The sequence below is a fragment of the Littorina saxatilis genome, linkage group LG7 (genome assembly GCF_037325665.1).
Source record: "Littorina saxatilis isolate snail1 linkage group LG7, US_GU_Lsax_2.0, whole genome shotgun sequence".
Taxonomy (NCBI): domain Eukaryota; kingdom Metazoa; phylum Mollusca; class Gastropoda; order Littorinimorpha; family Littorinidae; genus Littorina; species Littorina saxatilis.
The window spans coordinates 37,354,389-37,376,930 of record NC_090251.1 but is presented as its reverse complement, the minus strand read 5'-3'; the positions used below and the strand labels follow the sequence as shown (position 1 = coordinate 37,376,930).

The 22,542-nt window shown below is 40.3% G+C and overlaps 1 protein-coding gene and 1 long non-coding RNA gene across 3 annotated transcripts; both read left to right on the top strand.

Moving 5' to 3' along the window:
* Positions 1-709: 709 nt before the first annotated feature.
* On the top strand, positions 710-18,219 carry LOC138971351 (SPRY domain-containing protein 3-like). 2 transcript variants are annotated; one of them, XR_011457226.1, is made up of 12 exons: positions 710-848; positions 1,299-1,555; positions 1,948-2,063; positions 4,575-4,662; positions 5,879-6,014; positions 7,439-7,624; positions 7,981-8,130; positions 8,987-9,044; positions 10,051-10,113; positions 13,995-14,233; positions 15,583-16,162; positions 16,236-18,219. XR_011457226.1 is itself a non-coding variant. In XM_070344072.1 (11 exons), the coding sequence occupies exons 2-11, from the start codon at positions 1,389-1,391 to the stop codon at positions 15,715-15,717; spliced, it is 1,338 nt and encodes a 445-aa protein (XP_070200173.1). In that variant the 5' UTR covers positions 710-848; positions 1,299-1,388; the 3' UTR covers positions 15,718-18,219. The 2 variants fall into 2 exon arrangements, 1 of the variants encoding a protein (XP_070200173.1); XM_070344072.1 differs by having other exon boundaries at positions 15,583-18,219.
* Positions 18,220-19,743: 1,524 nt separating this feature from the next.
* On the top strand, positions 19,744-21,570 carry LOC138971352 (uncharacterized). The gene is made up of 2 exons (XR_011457227.1): positions 19,744-20,391; positions 20,943-21,570. It is a non-coding gene; the product is annotated as an uncharacterized lncRNA (long non-coding RNA).
* Positions 21,571-22,542: the final 972 nt, after the last annotated feature.

Genomic DNA, 22,542 nt, shown 5'->3' with positions numbered 1-22,542 from the left:
AATACCGAAGTCCGGCCTTCGTCGAAGATTGCTTGGCCAAAATTTCAATCAATTTGATTGCCACGAAAGCCACGCATGCCACTCTCAGCCAAATATATACGACACAGGAAGAAAGTCTAGACAATAAAGCACGATCAAAAGATCGTTACACTAGGCCATCTCAAAGTTAGGAAAGTTAATAGTACTGGTCAAAAGATCAGATATAGGCCTTGCGGCCTTAGACATCTGCAAATTTATTTTATCTATCTTTATCTTTCTAAAAATGAAGGTGTGACAGTGCCGCCTCAACTTTTTCAAAAAGCCGGATATGACGTCATGAAAGACATTTATCGAAAAAAAGAAAAAAACGTCTGGGGATATCATACCCAGGAACTCTCATGTAAAATTTCATAAAGATCGGTCCAGTAGTTTACTCTGAATCGCTCTACACACACACACGCACACAGACAGACAGGCACACACACACACATACACCACGACCCTCGTCTCGATTCCCCCTCTATGCTAAAACATTTAGTCAAAACTTGACTAAATGTAAAAAGGGGAAAAAAGACAAGACAAGTTAGTTTTATATAATCCAGACAAAGTGTGCCTTGAATCGTGTCAGGCGCGGCGTTGTTCATCCGCTCCGCCTTCCTCAGTGCTCTACCTTTGTGTAAGGGGGCCAACTCTTAAGCTTATCGCACGCAAGGGACGCTACTTCAGGAGCTTGCGCCATTTTGGTGAAATCGACTGACAGTTCGGAGAATTTGTGTTCCGTGTTTACAAATTGTTTGGACCTCAGTCAGACTATACTAAAGTCAAGGATTGAAAAATTGAACGACTGAGAATATCTTCAAATACTCAAGGTGACAGTTTTTTTTTGTACGACCTTTTGAGAACATTGCAACCCTTTCTCTGGCACTGGCAGTGGCAGCCAAAGCAGACCCATGTCTATTAATTTTTGGACATGATGCCAATGATGCCGACAGGGCTCCAACTTTTGCGCGAATTTGCTGATTTTCTAGAGAAAAGTTGGATACATTAAAATGTGTGCAGATTTGTTTCAGATAGGACCGTTTTAAATAACCCTTTCTTTTGTGGAGAATCTCGTATTTGACAGGTATTTTTGGTGGGAGACAGGTCTGCTAAAGCGATGTCAACAATTTGAACAAAAAATGTGAATTAATCAGACTCTTTTTCATTCATCGTCACTTCTGATCTGCGTGTCTATATTGTTTTCTTATGAGTAAAATTGTAGGTAGTTATGGTTCTTGTATAATAATCCTAAGTTTCACATTTTCGTCTCTGTGTTGCAGTGTTGGAGACATAAAAATGACAGCAAATGATGTGTTGAATTTGGCTGTCATCAAGTCGCACTGATACTAGTGGTTACTGTTCAAATCAAGATGGATGAACACATATTTTCCAATGTGCGACGCAATCACATGCTGGATGTGTTTCGCATGAGGAATCCCCGGATTGTGAAGCGTGATGACGAAGAAAAGAGACATGGAGTTGTTGTCTTCCCTCAGCGCTTTGAGCGTATCCAGACATTCAGCCAGAATGTTATCAGGTAGAGTTGGAGATGACAGAAACACTAAGATTGTGATTGGCTGGTTAATTGTTTTTATTTTAATGTCCCTTCATCTGATAAATATATGCGGGACCATGCAAGTTTGTTTTCTTTTATTAGTTTACACAGAAGCTATAGTCTGTGTTTGAAGTTATTTACATTTAGGTCCATATCCATAACTGTAAAATGAAGAAGCCTGTAGACGTGTGCCAGAAATGTTACTCTTTGTGTTCGTGTGATCCTCTTTGTTTTAATTCACAGTCAAAAGACAAGGGAGTGGTGTGAGGTGTGTTTGTCTGCATGTGTTTTTGTTTTCAGTGTGTAAGTGTAACTGTAAAACTTTGCTAGCTTCTTTGCAATACAATTGACATGCATTTTTTTCTCTCCTCCAGTTACATGCCTGATAGACACTATCGAGTTGGCGTCTACATAGCCCCTTCCCCTTTGAGTGAAGAACAGAGTTATTTTGAGGTGGAGATCCTAGATCATGGTGCTAACAGATGTATTGGTGAGTATTAAGCTCTCTCTGTATGTGTGCAGACTACGCACAATGAAACTTATCATGTGGATCATTGTGATCAGTACCTATAACTAATGAACATGAAATGAACAATATGACACTGACAGTGAAGTGCCCAGAAAGCATTGCTTATGGAAGTAAACCAACATTTAGTCCCAGTCAGGGGCTTTTGTATAATGTCAAACTCAAAGTAACAAAAAAAATATTCATCCAATTGCTCTGTTAGACTTGTTACTGTAAGTAACTTGAGTGTAAGAGACACTTTATTATGTACTTATGTCTTCTCTTAGCTAATATTTTGCAGTTTGTTCATCATAGGAAAATCATTTTGATAATGAATTTTTGGCAAGATTAGAAACAGCCAGTGTTTTCTTGGTTGTTTTTTGAATATATATATATATATATATATATATATGTGCACATCCTAGATACTGGGTCACAACTATGGGACATGGACACCAGAAAAAAAAGCATGACTAAATGGAGTAAAAAACACCTTTTCACGTACAACAGACTGTCCTTCAAATTAATTCATCAATGAGAAGGCCTTATGTTTAAGCATTATTCTAGAAACGGCATGTATATGCGTGTAGTACGTTTGATGTCGTGGGTTACATGGTTTCCACTTTGGGCTTTTATCTCCAACAAAAGGAATTTTATTTCACTGATTGCTTATGGCATGTAGACAATATTAATATATAACTGCTTTGTGCAGAAAAGTTTAAAATTATTGGTAAGTATAAGGTGGCCAGATATGAGACTAAAGTGGAAACCGTAACCCACGCAATTTCCAGGGACAAAAGTTTCATTTGTCAGTCATAGCAAGCCATTTGCATTCATGTTACCCCTTTCTGTTTTGAGATGAGATAGATACTTTTTAGCAAGTAAAAAATTTTGGTAGTGTGCTCACTGATAGTAAGTATGCAGAGAGAATATTGGCGTGAGTTACATGGAAACCATAACACATAATGTTAAGAAATCAAGCTACACAAAAGATCAGTTAATCAAGAATCCCTAAAATTAAATACAGTGAGTAACAATAAGTAAGGCAATGTTGCTTTAGGCGCATATTTTGTGTGTTTTTGTGCTTGTCTCATACTAAAACATCGAGCGAAGCTTGTGTGCGTTTCACAGGAAACGATCTGACCTTGCTTTCGCTGTAAACTTCCGGTTCTTCGTAGCGCACAACAGGAATAACATCATTTAGTAAAACCCAATAAAAGTGAAACAAAGCACTCAGTTCTTTCAAAAAGCATATAAAAGAGAATGCAAAATAGTTTTTAACATGCTCTTAAAACGGTTGTTAAATAAGTGCATTGTCCGATCGTCGATCGTATGTTACAGAAGAAACGAACATTTCAAAATGGCGCCACTTGTGAGCATGCTTGTGGCTTGAAATATGCATTGTATCTTGCTTTATTCTTATAAATATTGGAAACAGTAACAATGACTACGTATCAAAATCATTAGGGAAGACTTCAGTTACCATCAAACAGTTGGGAAGGCCTACTGTGATTCGAAATCGGCGTTCGAACAGTGAGGATACGATGACATCGAGCGTGCGTTTCATTCCAAAAACCGGAAACCGACGCGTGTTTGTAGCAAAATTCTCAGTTAGTATTCACGTGACCCGTGTCAAAACGTCATCAGTGGAAATTTCCACTGGGCTGTTTTGGTCCAACGCACGACTTTCACGGGACAACCGAGACTACATGTTAACGCTGGCTGCGTTGTCGTGCGTTACTGAAAAAAACGAAAGAGGAGTAGGTTACCAACATCTGTGATTAAAAGCTCAGATGAAAGGGTTTCATAACGCCGTGTTGTGTTATGAAAAGAAAATGTCTTTGAAATGATTAAATCCTAAAAGTGAACTATTTGAAGGGTTCCCGTGTAGGGGGGATCATACTTCGTACTGACGTCGAAACTGGAAACCAATGTAACGCACGATAACGCGTTTTCTTCACCGATCAAACTCCCAGAAGAAGAAAAATGGATGTAATTCTTGAGTGTGTATGTCGAGAATAATCCTTCAGCTGACCCATAAACATCACAATAAAATTCACAGAGCTTTGTTCTCCATTATGTACAGCTGCAACACAGACTGGTGTATTTTTGTCCCAGTTTTAGGTGCTGTTTTGGGGGCATTTTGGCTAAAAATTAAATCGTTTAAAACCCACAGCAATGTTTGGAAACCCAAACTTGGTTGTTACAGTAAGTCAAATCCATCCCCTTTGACATCAAAGCATCCCCTTTGTCATCCATTGCTCAGAGATATTGTGACAGTCATTCAAAGTTGACAACCCATAGTATTTCCCAGTATCTAGGACGTGCACATATATATATATATATTATATGAACATACTTTGTTTCTCTTGTCCACATTTTTAAGTTGTACCTTTTCTTGGTGATCACATGTTTTGTCGTTTTCTTTTCCTTCTAGTCTGTCTTTGTTTCTGTATTTTTTTTCCTCACAATGTCTCTGTTGCATGTATTTTGCAGCTGTGGGACTTGTTCCTTACCACTACCCCCTTAATGCTCAACCTGGATGGAAAGCCAACAGTGTAGGCTACCACGCAGATGACGGCAGGTAAAATTGTGTTTCCTGTTCTTCTTTCCTGTCTTCTGTCTTTCCTTTTTTCCATGCTTGAACTACTACCAGTGTGACACTGACAGTCATGAGTGTTCTTCGCAGATGATGGCCGGTTAAAATTCTGTCTCCTGTTCTTCTTCCCTGTCTTCTTTCTGTCCCTTTTCCATGCATACAGTGTATCACTATGACAGCCATGAGTGTTCTTCGCTGATGATGGCCGGTTAAAATTCTGTCTCCTGTTCTTCTTCCCTGTCTTCTTTCTTTCCCTTTTCTATGCATACAGTGTATCACTATGACAGCTATGAGTGTTCTTCGCTGATAATAGCCGGTTAAAATTCTGTCTCCTGTTCTTCTTCCCTGTCTTCTTTCTTTCCTGTTATATTGTGTACTACGTCACTATTACATTGTGTACTATGTCACAAATATGTTGTGTACAACGTGACTATGTTGGGAGAGTGGTTCCCCTTTGGTCTGGACAGCTTGGACAGTAAAGACGTGTTTCGAACCTACTCCCGTTTCAAGCATGTGTGTCTGAATGCCAAACACATCAACACACACCCATGCAGACAAGGAACACAACATTTCCCTTTTCCATGCACACAGTGTATCACTATGACAGCCATGAGTGTTCCTTGGCAGTTGAGTGTTCCTTTTAGTTTCACTCGGCTTAGGGATTATTTTATTTCATACATGTGTCTCAAGTTTCATGTCAAGAATGACACTGACAGTTGGCTTTTATTAGTTACTGTTAACTTCTGTATCAGTGCTATCACCCAGTCACAGAGTGAAATCTTAGGTTGCACATGTTTGTTTATTCTGTTGTGTTGTTAATTTGGGCTGCAATATTTATTATTTAGAGCCTTATAAATTTAGATGCACATACAGCAGGTGAGGTTTGCATTTGCAACCCAAGTATGAATAACTTATGAACTATGCTTTTGTGCACAGTGGAGACCAACAGTACACATTCTTTTTTGATCTGACACATTATTCTAACCTCTGACCAGTTGACCGTGTGATACTGATAGTGATAGCATTGATATGTGGGGGTGTTTCTGACAGAACACTGTTTTTGTAGCCAGGAAATTGGACCAAACGGAACTATTGTTTTCTGAGTCGGGGGAACAACACTGTATAGGTATATAGTTTAGCGCTTTTATAGAGAGTGTGTGATGTTGTCTGTTTTGTATTTTAATACTTGTTTCTGTTACAGGATATACAAAGGAGCAGGCCACGGGTCACCGTTTGGGCCCAAATGTCGTACGGGGGATCGTATTGGCTGCGGAATCCGTTTTAATCAGAGTCATGATCAGTGGGCCATTGCATTCTTCACCCGCAATGGCACAGAGGTAAGGAAAAGTTACTGTAAATGAAACAAACTACATTTTTTAGAGGTATGTTAAGTGTATTAATGAAGAGAGTGTGAGTGAGAAAGGTTCTGCCTGAAGCACGTGTGTGTTCCATACACCACAGATGTTTGATGAGATTCCTGCCTCTGTTGATTCCGATTGAATGCCATCAAATACCGATATTGATATTATCCCGACACAACGGCGTCAGCCAAAATGGAGTATTGCTGCCTTCCTGGGGAGGGGAAAAAAATGGTCACACAGTGGAACCCCCCTTTTAAGACTTCAGAAAATCTTAAACAGGGGTTAATTTAGGGAGTTTATGGACACAAAAACAAGTCGCGTAAGGCGAAAATACAATATTTAGTCAAGTAGCTGTCGAACTCACAGAATGAAACTGAACGCAATGCCATTTTTCAGCAAGACCGTATACTCGTAGCATCGTCAGTCCACCGCTCATGGCAAAGGCAGTGAAATTGACAAGAAGAGCGGGGTAGTAGTTGCGCTAAGAAGGATAGCACGCTTTTCTGTACCTCTTTTTGTTTTAACTTTCTGAGCGTGTTTTTAATCCAAACATATCATATCTATATGTTTTTGGAATCAGAAACCGACAAGGAATAAGGTGAAAGTGTTTTTAAATTGATTTGGACAATTTAATTTTGATAATAATTTTTATATATTTAATTTTCAGAGCTTGTTTTTAATCCGAATGTAACATATTTATATGTTTTTGGAATCAGCAAATGATGGAAAATAAGATAAACGTAAATTTGGATCGTTTTATAAATTTTTATTTTTTTTTACAATTTTCAGATTTTTAATGACCAAAGTCATTAATTAATTTTTAAGCCACCAAGCTGAAATGCAATACCGAAGTCCGGGCTTCGTCGAAGATTACTTGACCAAAATTTCAACCAATTTGGTTGAAAAATGAGGGCGTGACAGTGCCGCCTCAACTTTCACGAAAAGCCGGATATGACGTCATCAAAGACATTTATCAAAAAAATGAAAAAAACGTTCGGGGATTTCATACCCAGGAACTCTCATGTCAAATTTCATAAAGATCGGTCCAGTAGTTTAGTCTGAATCGCTCTACACACACACACAGACACACACACACACACACACACGCACACACACACGCACATACACCACGACCCTCGTTTCGATTCCCCCTCAATGTTAAAATATTTAGTCAAAACTTGACTAAATAAAAAAGGAAGGACTCAGAAGGGGGAAGACTTAGATCAGGGGGTTTTGAAAGGGGGATTCCACTGTACACATAAAAGTTAACTTGTAAGTCATTCAAGTGTGTGTGAGTTGTACTGTTGCACGAGCACTTCACGCAAAAGAATTAAAAGCAGTAAAGACATTTCTGTTGTCAATCTGCCATGATGCAATTTTTTTTCTGCTCCATTGACCAGGTGGGTAAATGCAGAGTGAAGATTCCAGCAGGCGGCCTGCACCCTGCAGTGGGCATGCACTCAGAGGGGGAAGAGGTGCAGCTGCACCTGGATGCTGATTGGGTCAGTGAAGAGTCCATGCTGATGGCTGTCGACCACTGTGAAGACGAGTGGAAACGTCTGCACGACGTCCGATTGTGTGGCCAGGTAAGTCTGTGTGTGTGTGTGTTTTCAGGTCATTTTGACCATTGAAAAGATAAGTATTTCCTATTATGTGGGCAGGCAGGGCTGAAGGTATGTACTACCGTGCTCTGACTGGACTGTTCGAGGTGCTGGCAACACAGCTTTTGCTGAACAGCAATTGGTGCAGTTAGTTAGCAGCTTGATATTTTGTTCTGTATTTGCAGAAGATATTGAATACGAATTAAAGTCGGTTTTCACTTCCATTCTCATCTCAACATCTGATCATTTTGTTGCATCATTAGATTTCAGTAATCAAGGCCTTTCATCACTGTGTCAAAATACTGATGCGTGATTTATCTAACTGTGTTGTGTGTCCATAGGCGCTGGAGTACACAGGCAGAGGCAAGACGATACACGACGTGGGTCTGGCTCAGGCAGCACAACCCCTCACCACCGCCAATCACTACTTTGAAGTGGAAATCGTTGATCCGGGAGAAAGCTGCTACATCGCACTGGGTGTAGCAAAAAAGGTCTGCAACATTACTTGGTGAATTTATGTGGAACTTGAACTAAGGAGTATGCAGTGTGGGTTTCAAAATTTTGTAAGCACTAATTCACTTTGAAGGAATTCCTCGTTTGTCAACATCCTTGTGTGTGCCTTCTTAACGAACATGTGTTAGGTTCTGTGTATTGCTTTGACAGGACTTACGCTTAAAATTATTATTTTCTGTCTAAAAAGACCACTTTTGGTCTGTCCCTCGGGTGTTTGTTGTAGACAGGTTTGACTGTACCACCACTAATTGTCAATTAGGCTGTGAGCCGTATAGAGGGATTTTGGTTTATTAAACCCCCGGTATAGGGGTGTGTATAGGTTTCGCTCGATGTGTTTGTTTGTGTGTGTGTTTGTGTTCGCATATAGATCTCAAGAATGAACGGACCGATCGTCACCAAACTTGGTGAACAGGTTCTATACATTCCTGAGACGGTCCTTACAAAAATTGGGACCAGTCAAACACACGGTTAGGGAGTTATTGGTGGATTAAAATTATACAAGGACTTATAGAGGAACATCTTAATGGTCAAAGGGAAATAACCATTCTCACTCAGTCACTGCCACCAACTGAGAAGGTTATTTCCCTTTGACGGGGGTGTTTTTCCTACCTCGTAGGAATTTCTTGTTATTTCTGGGAACGCCGAAGAGAATGAAGGTTTAACATTCAATTAATTGATTAGTGCTGTTTTTGTGATAATTGTAAAGTGCCCTTAGACTGCTGCTTGGCGGTGAATAGCGAGAGGTAAACCGTTTTGTTATTATTTTTTATATTGTAGTTCTGAAAACATTATACACTGCTTTTTTTTACTAAACAAACTGTTTGTCTAACACAGGATTATCCTAAGCACCGGCATCCTGGTTGGAATAAAGGCTCCATAGCATACCATGCAGGTGAGTTGTGTTTTGACATGATCTTTCGTTTGAAAGAGGTTGCATAATTTGTGTGTACTGTGAATGTGTCTGCCCTTGTTATTGACAGGATGTAGTTGTGTTCATTTTCTTCAGTGCTTCCACTTTACCGTGAAGTTGCGCATTTTCATGAGAAGTAAACTGGTGAAACCTATAAATGTGTTCAAATGTGCGTCAGATGGAACCATTTTGAATATAAATTTCAACATTTTTCTGGACCCATCCGTAGTTTCAGGGATTTTTGCTTTTCTTCAGGGGTAGCCTTGTTTCTTCTTCTTGTTGCCGCTATGGTCTCTGCGTGTATTCATGGCGATGGTGTGCGTGGTACTGTGATCCGTTAAAGTGCGCTGTCTCGCTCAGTACCGCCGACTTCAGCACTAGAGGTTTCTGTCGGGGTTACCCCACCCTTAGCTCCTGGTCAGGGACCTTACCTGGGAGCACAGGTAGCAGAGGTTTTAACGCGCCTCTTACCCGCGTGATGAACCCGTATGAGCACATAGGGTATTTACTAGTCAACAGTGCCACCTGTTAACCACCCCGCTCTGATAGGAACACCGCCAGTTGGTCCAGGACAGCTTATTCGTCCGGGCAAGCCCGACTTATATCGCTGCAATCCTTTATATCTAAGGGCCGCCGCCTGGGGACCCACCGGGTTGGGGATGGTCGCCCCGCCACCTAATTGGAGATAGCCTGACCCCGGCCCTGTTTCTTAATACAAGGATTCTCCCAACTCAGTTTGTGATTGCAGTAAATGTTAGTATGTACGTAGTATGTAAATATAAAAGTAAGACTAAGAAACTTTGGGTTTTATTATACTTGTAGATTAAGAAGAGAGAGTCTTGTTCAAGAAAAGTCTTCTGTGTTGTGCTACACTCATATGCATACACACAAACACATGCACACACTTCTTGTCCATGTGTTTTGGTTGCTTTGAGACTGCTTTTGAGCATTCAGTCTTCTTAAAATATTTGTTTTGTATATTTTTCAGATGATGGTAAAGTGTTCATGGGATCGGGTATTGGAGATCCTTTTGGTCCTCGCTGTTACAAAGGTAAATTTCAGTGTGTTTAACATTAATTGAAATGATTATGGTACAGCAGTCCCTGCAATGTACGGCCCCCGGCGTGAGCGGACACCTGACATGTACGGACACATTTGCTCGGCACGGAGTGTTTTCCTTCTATATTTGCCCCCCCTTAAACGGACACCTGCAAAACGTGGACGCGGACACTCATTTTCGGTCCCAAAAGCAGGTCATACCTCCAATGTACGGACAGACCATCGTCAAATTTTCACCACAACAAAATAGACAAGAAAAATGTTCATTCAAAATGAACAGCGTCGATGCAATGTCCACCAAAGATTTATTTTGGGAAGTGTTAAAGGTTAGGGTCAAAAGTTAATGAATTGCATGTTGTGCTGGATATATAAATTGTTTATTTCAGTCAATGCTTGATTCATAAGTACATTTTTCAGCATGGTGCATCTACAGGAGGGTGCTCCAACAATGATGCATAGTGCCAACATTTAGCGCAAACTTTTCACAACAGTGCATTATTACCACAAAGCGCATACAGCGATTATATAGTAGCAAGTTGCACTAAACATTTGAACAAAATGCATTTTGTTCAAATGTTAACAGCACAGCACCAAGTTTTGCATAAGTGCACAACAGCACTGACCATTTCACAAAAGTGCATTACAGCTGTGACAATTTTACAAAAGTGCATTGACCATTTCAGGCAGATGGCTAACATGCAGATTTCGCTTTTGTCTGTCTTTCTTTGAAAAGTAGGCATGTTCAAGATCGATGAAGTCATGAGCAATTGGGTTAGATGACAGAAAAGATTCAAAAACGTCAGATTCAGTTAGATGACAGAAAAGATTCAAAAACGTCAGATTCAGTGTTTTGGGCACTGTTGAACAGGAACATTCTCTCCTGTTCAACAAATGTGGGTTCAATTCAAAAGCAACATTGTCACAGATAGGCTAGTGTTACATTTCTGTAAAGTTTCAAAAACATCTTCCATGTTTTGGTTACTGTTGAACAGAGGCATATTTTCCTGTTCAAAAAAGTCTGACACAAATTGTCGTAGTTGTGGGTTAAGGTTCGATCTATACTGTCCTTCAAACGAGTCGTAGAACCGTCATTGTCACAGATAGTGTTACATTTCTGTTTTACATTCAAACGAGTCGTAGAAGTAGTAGTACATTTGCGTTTGGTTGTTTTTTCTTTTAGATTCCTGTCACTCATACTAGCAGTATTGATTGAGGTACATAAATCTGTTGATGTACAGGGATGACTTGTTTGTAATGAATCCTTGTTTCCTCCACATTGAGTTTGCATTGCAGTTGGACAGAAATGAACAGGTGTTAATTGATAAACACATTGATAATGGCTTTTGAGAAAATCAATCAATTCTGCAAAGGAATTAACTTGATGACATCAAAACTGCAGCGCCATTTGAAGAATGGTTACCATTTCTGTTTCTTTGATGGGAATCAAACAAATAAAAACATTGACTATCCAAGTTACCATGAATGGCAATAGTTGACTCCTGAAAAGTAGCAAGGATATAATTTGAGACGATAAACGCCTGATGCAATCCCTCCTCAAGGTCAGTCAACTCAAAACCTTCATCATTCGCAACATCAGTAGGCAACACAGCGGGATTCGTATGTCCAGAAATCATGTCGAAAAAATATTACATTTCAAAAGCATGTCCAACCACAGTTGTTGGCAAGTGTTCGTGTCCGAAGTAGCCTTCAGTGTGTGTATATGTATTCATGTGACAGAGAACGTGACCTCATTGTTCAATCCTCTCTCTCTCTTCTTTCTCATTCGAACGCACACACGCAAGAACGTAGCCTACGCACGCGCACGCACACACACACACACACACCCCGCTGACGCACACGGCAAACCACGCACACACACACTGACTGTCGGCAAGCATCTCTTTTTGCTTTCTTTACCTTTGTTTATTGTGTTTTCGATATTTGTGTTTATTTTTTGCTTGACTTATCTGTTTTATTTTAATGTTTGCTATCCACATCGTGTGATAAATGTTTCTTCTCAGTCTCCGAGTCAGTTTAGTTTCTGCACGCCGCTTTGGTACTCCTTGTTTTTCTTTCTGGTGTATTGTGCGCGACTGATTTGCGGATTTATTTTTATTCCTTTCATATGCAGTTGAAGTGTTGTGGGTGTTATTGTCTGTATATGCTATGTTGCGTCTGTGTATGCCTACAAGAATTTTGGGTGTAATGTGCCTGTGGTCTGCTCGCAGTCGAGCACAGAAAACATGGCGGCGCCCTGCAGGCAAATTCGTGGAAAGTCTTCCCGACCGCAGATACCAGCGTCGTCCGCGACGCTGGAATAACAGAGCAGTCCGGCTCTTGGTACAAAGATCACAGCCGCAATGGTGTGATGACAGTCACTGATAACTTGAGTGCACGTGTACCCATCGTGTGTCTGTGTGTAACCTCTTTCATTGACAAGATACTCTTGTTTCCCCTCAGCCTTGACCAGTGAGTCGGTTGCCTAATCTATGAACCCTTCAGTTGTCTTGCTTTGTCAAAAGTTACGACACAGTCAACTGGTTTTGCTCTGAGTGAACAGTGCAGCTGGTCTCTCTGCCCACAGCCCCCAACAGTACATGGCTGGAGGGAGTGAGAGAGAGAAAGGGGGGGGGGGGGTGGAGGGTTAGCTGGCTAAACTCTGTGGGGTGTCGATGTCCGGTGTCACCGCATGTCAGCAGGAAGAGCATTGGAGAGAAATAGAGAGGTGTACTCTTCCACACAATTTCCAAGCATCAGTTGTCACGGCTTGGGGTAGGCATTAGTGAGGGAGAGTGGGAGCTGTGTTATGTACAGTATATTTCCGACTGAAGAGTGAAAAGTCACTGCCATGCCACATGATCGGCATGCAGTCAATAAAGCCAGACAAGAAACAAATAAATTACTTGATTATGACATGCAGCTCTATCTGCTGCTATTTATTCAAACTGGTTTTCAAGCTTATTCTTGTAAAGCATCTGCACACGCTCCTCTGTGCTGTGTTTGTGTGGCTGCTTTCGTATGTCAGAGCATGGTGAGTGTGTTCTGCCTTGAGGATTTATTTTATCTCTTCTTTTCAACACTTTTCATACAAATCATTTTTACAGAACGTTTAAAGAAGTATTAGGAGTTTATTGTTATTGTTTAGTAGCCACAAGAAGTGATTAGCATAGACTCAATCCTGTTGTTTGTGTGTCTCTGTGTGAGTGTATGGGGGAGGGGGTGGTGTGGTCACCCCTCCCGTGACCGGACACCTGCAATGTACGGACAGTTTTGCTATGGCCCAAGGGTGTCCGTTCATGAGAGGGACTGCTGTACAATGTTGCCTCACTCATATCTTGTGTGTGGTCTCATGCCATTAAAAGCCTGCCCAGATCTTTGACGGTGAGCTGAATCATTAACACATGAAGGACGCTGCTACTTGCTATTGATCATTGCCGAGAGCTATTCAGGATCAGGATCAGATTTTATATAGTCCTGTGAGGTTACCCTCATGGAAATTCCGGCTGCTCTCTCTCTGGGGAAAGCGAGTTGCTTTACAGTTCGGCGCTACCCATTTTTGTCTTTTTCCTGCATGCATGTATATTATATGTTTCCAAGCCCTGAGACTCTCGCTGTGAACATGCGTGCACACAGGGCTGTTCGGACACCAAGGAGAGTCTGTACAAAGTTGACTCTGGGAAATAAATCCCTGGTTAAAAGTAGGGATCGAACCCACGCCAATAGCGACTTCTAGTTTCGAAACCAGTGCCATTACCGACCGAGCTGTTTCCCCGCCAGCTATTGCGAGAAGGGGTGATTGATAAGTGTGTGTTGATAAGTCTTCATTATCATTATTATTATTATTGTTATCACCTGCACTTTTGCCTGTCTCAGGGGACACGATGGGCTGCGGCATCTTCTTCCCGGTGGATTTCGAAGAGCAGCAGATGTTGCGGCAGACCTCGGAGGAGGAGGATGAGGATGAAGAGGACCCAGTCAACAACGACTCTGCGGGTTCCAATGACGAAGACGAGGATGAGGAAGAGGAGGTTGGAGATGATGACGACGAAGAGTACCTAGAGATCCAGCCTCGACAGGCGCGAGTACAGGACCAGAAAGGGCTCATGGTAGAGGTGAGATGGTCTTTTTTAGTCAAGTTATACAGTGGAACCCCCCCTTTTAAGACCTCCTCCTTGTTAAAGGTCCTTGTCTACATTTTCATACCCAAATCGCCATTTGACCATTAAAATGCAGAGTCTATTATCTACAAATATCAACAATACACCCCCTTTCAATCAGGAAAGACAAAGCCAGTGTAGCCGTTTGAAAATTCATTGTAGTATTCCAGCGTAGTACTCATAGTAGGATATCCTTATTTGGAAAATGCCAAGCCCAAAACTCCTCTCAAATCCCGTGCATTTCGTGCGTTTAAAAAAAAGTGTGGACAGCGCTCCAGTGTCAAACTGTTGCTGCACTTGTTTGGGCGTGGCTATAAGCATAGTGACATGAATTTGATTGGTCAGTATTTTTAGGCAAAGCACATGTTCTCAGCAAACAGAAAACAAAATATTGGAAGCGTGAGTCACGCTACCCAAAAATAAAATCTTTTTTTACATATATTTTTTTTTCTGTAACTTTTTTCCCCATGGTTCATTCATCATCTGACATAACTTTTTAGCGAAATCTAACCATAAGATTATTGAAAAAAAAGCAAAAATGTAGACGACCACCTTTAAGACCTTATTTTTTTTTTTTTAGATTATTGGAGGTCTTAAAAGGTGTTTTTATTCTGTTCATATCCTCTGTAAAATTACCCCCATTTTAAGACCCCCTCTTTTTTAAGAGTCAGTTTTCTCAGATTATTGGAGGTCTTAAAAAGGTTAATCCACTGTACAAGTCAACAACCTTCTATGGCATTGACAAGTCCACCAGACATTTGCAGTGCTGTAATAGACGATATTCAGGGGAAAAAACTCTGTCGGGTTTGTATGGATTGTGACAGAGTGAATACCCTTGCTTTTAAGGAGACAAAATAATCCCCACCGGCTCCTTGTCCATGTGTTGGAGACTCAGCCCTTGCGAGTGATTTGCCTGTGGATTGTTTGTCTACCTAAAAGCACGTGTATTCACTCTTGCACCACCCGTACACAACCGACAGGGTTCATTTCGGAATTCATCTGTTTAGACACACATCACCTGCAAGGAGTAAAAATAGTCCGTAACTATTCTAATGAATTAAATCAATGTAAGGAGGAGATTGATTTCTGTTGGCAGACTCTTCTTTTTTTAATTTTCTTCATCAACATATTTTTTCATTGCTTACAATTGTCAATAATGCTAGCAAATCTGTAATCTAGCAAAAGATTGCAAGTTTCACCCACTCTCATGTGCAAAAAAGTAGAACATTGTGAGGTGTAATTACAGTCGGCTAAGATTCTGTTAACAAACGCCTGTAAATCCACTTTCATCTTTTCTGTCTCAGGTTTTTTTCACACGCAACGGAAAGATGGTGGGAAAACGCAACATGCCCATACCCAAGGGAGGGTTCTATCCCACGGTGGGGATGCTCAGCAGCTGTGAACGCGTGAGGGTCGACCTTCACCCTGTCACGGGATGACCTTGACCTCCGCTGCTAGTTGTCATCTGTGTGTCAGTATTGGTTGGTAGTGCGCAGTTTGATTCTCAGCCGCATGGCGTGGTAGCCCGGTGGATTGGCTCATTGTTGATTCGGTGTTGGACAGTGTGTTTCATCCGACGTGTAAGAGGAGAGAACCACTTGTTATTTATTAATGGATTTTGTGATACTCAGTGATGGATGTATTCTTTCTACTGTGGACCTGTACTTTTAAAGAAGAAAACAGATGTTTGGAAGAGGGACCACAGGACTGCGTTTTCTGTGCCATTCTGGATGTGTAATTGTGACAGTCTTTCTATCAGTCGGAAGGGTAATACGTCTCCTCTTGTGTTTAGTTCCTGTCTTCTTTCGTTCCAGTGAAATGTGTTTGAATATTGTTTTTCCCTCCAAAGAAATCTGCACTGAAGAAGAACATGAAAACAATGATGTTTTCATCATTGTTTGTATAAATAACTGTGCCTATATATAATAAGACTGAGAGAGCAGGCCAGGGGGCTGAGTTTGCGCTACCAATGAACTTTTGTGTTCAGTGCGTTTTGGAATCCTGATGTTTAATGTTTTGATTATGAATGAAGTAAACGTTACCTGCAGAGAATCCAAATGCCTTCCAGAACAAAGAGATCACCGTTAAGAAAAAAGGCTCTCGAGCACTCAAGTATTGTCAATTTTGTTTCAATTGGTGAGCAAGATTGCTCTCTTTTTTTCTCTGGTTTTGTTCCTCTCTTTTTGTTATCTGATCCGTTATCACCTATTTTACGATTGAGTTGCTGTTTGTATTTACTGTGGATATTTGTTTATTTTTTCAGTATTAACCCACTACCAGTTTGCTGTGAAAGTAAAACGACTAAAAGCATAATGATTGATCATAATTTATTTGTCACTCGCTCTTCAATTTCATTGGCATCTGTAGGCTATGAGAGAATCTGAAAACTAGACTGTTACTGACAAGGATGACGCATTTACCTGAGAAGTTTGCCTTCTTGCTTTTGCAGTAATACTTTTCTTATGATTTGAAAAGTTGAAAGGTTAGAAAAAAGCTTACCACTAGGTCATATACAGTTAGGAAAATGTCCCAGTCTTCAACAGCACTTGAAGTTTTCTTCTTTTTGTGTACAGACAAAGATAACTGCAGTGTAATGAGTGTTTTGAAGAAAAAATGACTGGTCTTTACCTTCCTTTAAAAAGTTTTAATGTGAAAAAGCTTATAGGTCAGAAAAAAGCTTACAGCTTGGTCACATATGATTGGGGGGAGGGGGGGGTATTGCCTGCCTAACAGTAACACCAGTTCAAGGTTTTTTTTTCTTTCTTTCTTCTTTTAATCCTTCTTTCTTGCAGAATGAATTGACTGAAACAGAATGTCTAAATAAGCCAGTAAACTACACTCAAATGATTTGTGTGCCTTTCGGAGCGAAAATTTTCACATTGCTGTTCTCTGGTTTTTTTTCTCATGGCGATCTCATATGTATGTATCTGTAAATAACTCATCACCTGTATTGTACATGTGTACATTATTTTACTTGTTGTCATTGCTTTAAAGATGTGTCATCTTCTGCGTTTTGATCAGGAGCTGAGTGGTTGGAGTGTATGGCAAGGTTTGCGAGAGAGATGAACAGAGTGTAATGTTGCATGGGCGTGAGTATTTGCTGCATAGCCTGAATAGTTAAGTTTATATTTTGTATACACTGATAGTGGAAAAATGATATAGTTACTGAAGTATGATTCCATGGCTGCAAGTGCTTTGCCGTCTAATGAAATTCTTCTCCCAGATTACAAAATGAATCTGTGTTTAACATTGTTTATGTATGCTCTTTCTCGCCCCCTGCCCACCCCACCCTTCCTCCCCCTGTGACAAGAAGACAATAAAGTTGCCATAGGATGTTTTGAGGTGTAATAGCTTGAGCATTTATATGGAATTCTGAATAATAATAAGTTTTCTTTTGCTTAATTTTGAGACATTTTAAGACTCCCTCCACCCCCCGCGGGTTAATGGGAAGAATTTACCCGATGCTCCCCAGCATGTTGTAAGAGGCGACTAACGGATTCTGTTTCTCCTTTTACCCTTGTTAAGTGTTTTTTGTATAGAATATAGTTAATTTTTGTAAAGATTTTAGTCAAGCAGTATGTAAGAAATGTTAAGTCCTTTGTACTGGAAACTTGCATTCTCCCAGTAAGGTAATATATTGTACTACGTTGCAAGCCCCTGGAGCCAATTTTTGATTAGTACTTTTGTGAACAAGAAACAATTGACAAGTGGCTCTTTCCCATACCCCCCTTTCCCCGTCGCGATATAACCTTGAATGGTTGAAAACGACGTTTAACACCAAATAAAGAAAGAAAGAAAGAAAGAACACCCCCTCCCCCCTGTGACAAGAAGACAATAAAGTTGCCATAGGATGTTTTGAGGTGTAATAGCTTGAGCATTTATATGGAATTCTGAATAATAATAAGTTTTCTTTTGCTTAATTTTGTGTACAGCGGATCTCTTTAACAAAAAAACGGAGTTATTAGACTTTCCCCCTTTTTAAGACCCCGTTTTCTTTGATTTTCTGTTTATGAGGTCTGTACGTTTATCTGCATTTTAAGGCTCCCTCCCTTTTAAAGCCGGATTTTCGCAGATTTTTGGTGGTCTTAAAAGGGGGGTTGGGGTTGTGCTGTACATTAAGTTTAACGCCTGGGAAATTTCCTCAAAGAAATTTAGGCTTGTATCCCTGGAGATCCAACAGAGCAATGCCCAATGGTACTGTTTCAGAGATTTAACCTTGATCCTCTGATGTACTGAGGATCACAACAGAATAGCTTGTTTTGCCAATTTACCAGAGAATTAAAGGGTCATGTTCAGACAGAATGGGCCAGTCACAAGTTTTTGTCAGATGTGAAGTACAGTGAAAGACTCCCTCTAAATTAACTCTTGATTTTCTGAGACAATCTCTTCTTTTTACCACACCACTGATATGTCCAGGCTTTTGTATTGCAATTTTGATAGACAGGTGGGGGAATTCGGGGGTTGTGATTGGATAGCCTCACACAGCTCTATTTCGGAGATCAGGCCTCATCGCTACGGAAGTGTAATAATACGGAATAGATTTACATCAATAAACTACACATGGTTTGGGTTTTACCACTGTGGATAAAGCGCATTAGTACACGCATACTTGGTCAGGGTCCAAGTGGTAAGGAAGGATGCTCTTATCAAATGTAAAGGCTTAGACCAATCTGTGGTGGTGTACGTAATGAGTTCTTACAGAAGAAAGGTAGGTACATGCAGAAGTAATGTAAGATTAGTACCTCTTAATATCTGTCGCGATATAACCTTGAATGGTTGAAAACGACATTAAACACCAAATAAAGAAAGAAAGAAAGAACCTCTTAATATTCTCTGCCTGTAATATTACAGTACATGTACTTCTGTTGTTCTTTTATACATGTACTTGGTTTTTTATTTTTTTATTACAACAATAATTGTTTTTGGAACAAAAGACACTACATTTATCGGATAAATGATGTAAAATCTGTATAGTAGACCAGCAAGACACATAGTATTTGAATGGCTCATTTGTCCACTTGAAAACATTTTTGGTTCATATACATTTGCAGTTGTTTTAGTTGTTGTTTTTGTTGATGGACTTTGTTATGACATTTTTATTTTTTATTTATCTACACAAAAAGCTGCCCTAGATCGTTAAAATTTTTTAACACACTGTACAATAGTCTTGCAAGAAATATGACAGATATTGCAAGCCCTCGCAATTTTTGTGCAGAATTTGTTAATATGCAACAGATACTTTTGGTACCTTAACCTGTTTTGTGTTGTTCCTGTTGGTGGTGTTCTTATTCTTATACTTGCTGTTTGTGTGGGTCTTTCCCCCTGTCACTGTAAGTTACATTTTCTAAGATTTCCTTGTCATCACAAAAACTGGTGATCAGATTAGGACGCCAAGTGATTCAGCCATTCTCATTTTAGGTTGATGTTGCTCCTTTCAATTGGAAGAATCATGGGGGGGGGGGGGGGGGGGGGGGGGGTTTAACCCTTTCAGCTAAAATTTGCAATTTACTGACAGCGTATTTTATCTGTCAAATTGGTCCACTAGTAAAATAAATATCAGCAGTTGAAGACTAAAACTATAACTTTGTGGTGCTGGTGATGGTTCAAAAATTCTTTAAAATCTGGAGAAGTAAAATGGATGGGTCAAATAAGGTTAATAAGTTTCAGTATATCATGAAATAGTGCTGTTGACAAATCGAACAGACGGCTGGTCTATTTGGAGGAATTGGGGTGGGATTGGGAAGTTGTTTTACTCATGTGTTGTGGAAGTGATTACTGTGTGTTGTGGAAGAAATAGTGCTTATTCCGAGAGAAAGAGTTGATGCAGACAATGTGGTGAAAAGATTATATATGCTGATTATTCTTCAGACTTTGAATATATCGCAACATTAACTGACATCTTGCTGAATGAGGGTGCCTCACACACCGTGTCAACATTTTGCACACGGTTCTCTCTTAGAATTCTTAGTTTGTGTCTGTTTTTGTCCAGTGTCTCTACAGCATACTCGTAGTAAGTGGATAGTGTGGAATGCTCTGGGCAAATGACAGTTGTAGCTCTATCATAACATGAGCAAGTGTTAGTAGTTTCAGGCATGGGAAGTCTGCGTCAATAGGTATCAGGCATGGGAATTGTCCGCCGAATGGCGGATTTCCGCCGAATTTTTTTTTTGTTCCGCCGAAAATGCAAAAGTGTCCGCCGAAAAAATAAAGGGGGGAGGCACACAAAAAAAGCACCGGTTACTTTGGCCTTTGCGCAAAAGCCCGCGAAAACTTTCCGTACTTTGTTCACGCACTGCTACCGCCCGCCTCAGTTATTGAACTATTATGTTTGAAAGTAAACCAGATTGCACAGATTGTGTTACAAGTTACATTTTCCTGTTTGTCTCAACAGATAAATTTTTTTACAAATTTAAACCATATATAATACATGTAAGCAAAATTTGGTACATTTTTGTACTAAAAACTCTGATTCTAAAAACAGAATTTAATGGCAAACTTGGAGCTCAGATGACACCAGGGTTCTTTGAATAAAAAAAATGTCCGGGGGGGCATGCCCCCGGACCCCCCTAGTAAGGCTAGGCGCTTCGCGCCGTCGACTTGACGCTTCGCGTCTTCAGTTATAAATTTTCCGCCTTTTTTACAATTTTCAATTCCCATGCCTGAGGTATTTTAAAGATGTAGTGGATAATTTGCAGAGACAATTTTCATACAAAATTAACAAGAAGGCTAGATTACAAAGACAAACATTTCTGCCAGACCATGTACATGTACAAAGTTATTAAGTAAACCAAACCGATATTACAAATACAATTTTTGCAAAGGTCTCACAGAACTTCCAAAAGTCCTACTGGTCTTGGGACCCCCTAAAGTTATGCTGAGGGTGTCCTTGGACCCCCTATAAATTAAAACTGGGGGTCCCAGGACCCTCTAGGTAAAGCATCTGTGGGGTTCCACTACTGTGTACGTGATTTCTCATGGGAGACGGGAATGGGATGGAATTCTTTTCTAACCCCTTAGCCTTAAGATTATCAGATGTTTTATTGCTGACTTAATAGTTCCCATGCCTGTTGCTTTTTTGAGTGCTGCATTTATTACAATTAAGCTGTACAGTGTGCAATGGCTGCTTTTTGGTGAAATGGAAAAGTGCTGTTTGGACTTGATGTTGATTCATGTGTACATTAGGTGTGTACACGTGCAAATGGGTCTGTGATACCATCATCTAACATTAATTTCACTGTTATTTGCAACTTAATTGTCCTGAAGAGAAAATTATAAAGATGAAAGTGAAAATGGCTATGTTTCATATTTGATTTTACAGTGAATGCAATCTGTGAGAGTGTGCCTGTGTCTGTGTGTCACAGTGTTTGTGTGTGTCAAAGTGTGTGTGTCTGTGTCACTGTTTGTCTGTCTGTCTGATGGAATGTGTCTGTGGGACCTCATCTTTCTCCATCTACCCGTGCATATCCCATGGGCGGAGCAGATAAGCTTGAGGGGGGCGGGGGGGTTACAACCTGGGGTCCAGGGGTCGGTAGAGGTGGGATACCGTGGCAACGCCCCGTTGGGGGGTCTGGGGGGCAAAGCCCCCCTAAAGCTGAAGAATTTTAGCTATCTTATAAATTTGTGGCTTATCCGTGATTTTAAACATGATCAACTGGTGTCAGCAGCCAATCATTATTTCTTTTAAAGTTAGTATTAAATAATGGCAATTTATCTTCCATGATATCTGCTCCCGACATCATATAGTATGGTTAGAAGAAAGACATGTTGCATAGAATTGGCAGTTAAAACTGTACAAAAATGCTACTGATTAAACAAATAACACTTCCCCCGGCTTTACAGACAGAAACAACAACAACATTAACAAACTTTTTATTTTTTTATTTTTTAAACAGCCGAGGGGGGGGTTCCGGAACCCCTGTAACCACCCCCCTAATCCGCCCCTGTATCGGGTGACATCCAAAAGGTCGAGGACATTTGGTCAAGAGTCAACAGGTCGAGTGCGACAAAAGGTCGAGGGTGACAAAAGGTCAACAGCAAAACGTCCAAGGGACAAAAGGTCAAGGATTGAAACAGGTCGAGGATTGAAAAAAGTTTGAGGATTGAAAATTTCGATTTCATTTTTATTGTCCATTCATGAAGACAATTCTGGTGGTTCGAGTGCCTATTCAATTTCATTTTTTGCAGAGCACCATTCTGTTTCTGTGTCCCTGTCCGAATTTCACTTTCTCTTCGCTTGGAAATGCTTTTAAAGTTTAAATATGGAA

What these genes read in the sequence shown, in the direction of transcription:
- LOC138971351 (XM_070344072.1), top strand. Translation starts at nt 1,389, where the DNA reads ATGGATGAACACATATTTTCCAATGTGCGACGCAATCACATGCTGGAT. An exon ending in TACCACGCAGATGACGGCAG is followed by an intron (nt 4,663 to 5,878) that starts GTAAAATTGTGT and finishes TTTCTGTTACAG; the next exon opens with GATATACAAAGGAGCAGGCC. An exon ending in AGAAAGGGCTCATGGTAGAG is followed by an intron (nt 14,234 to 15,582) that starts GTGAGATGGTCT and finishes TTTCTGTCTCAG; the next exon opens with GTTTTTTTCACACGCAACGG.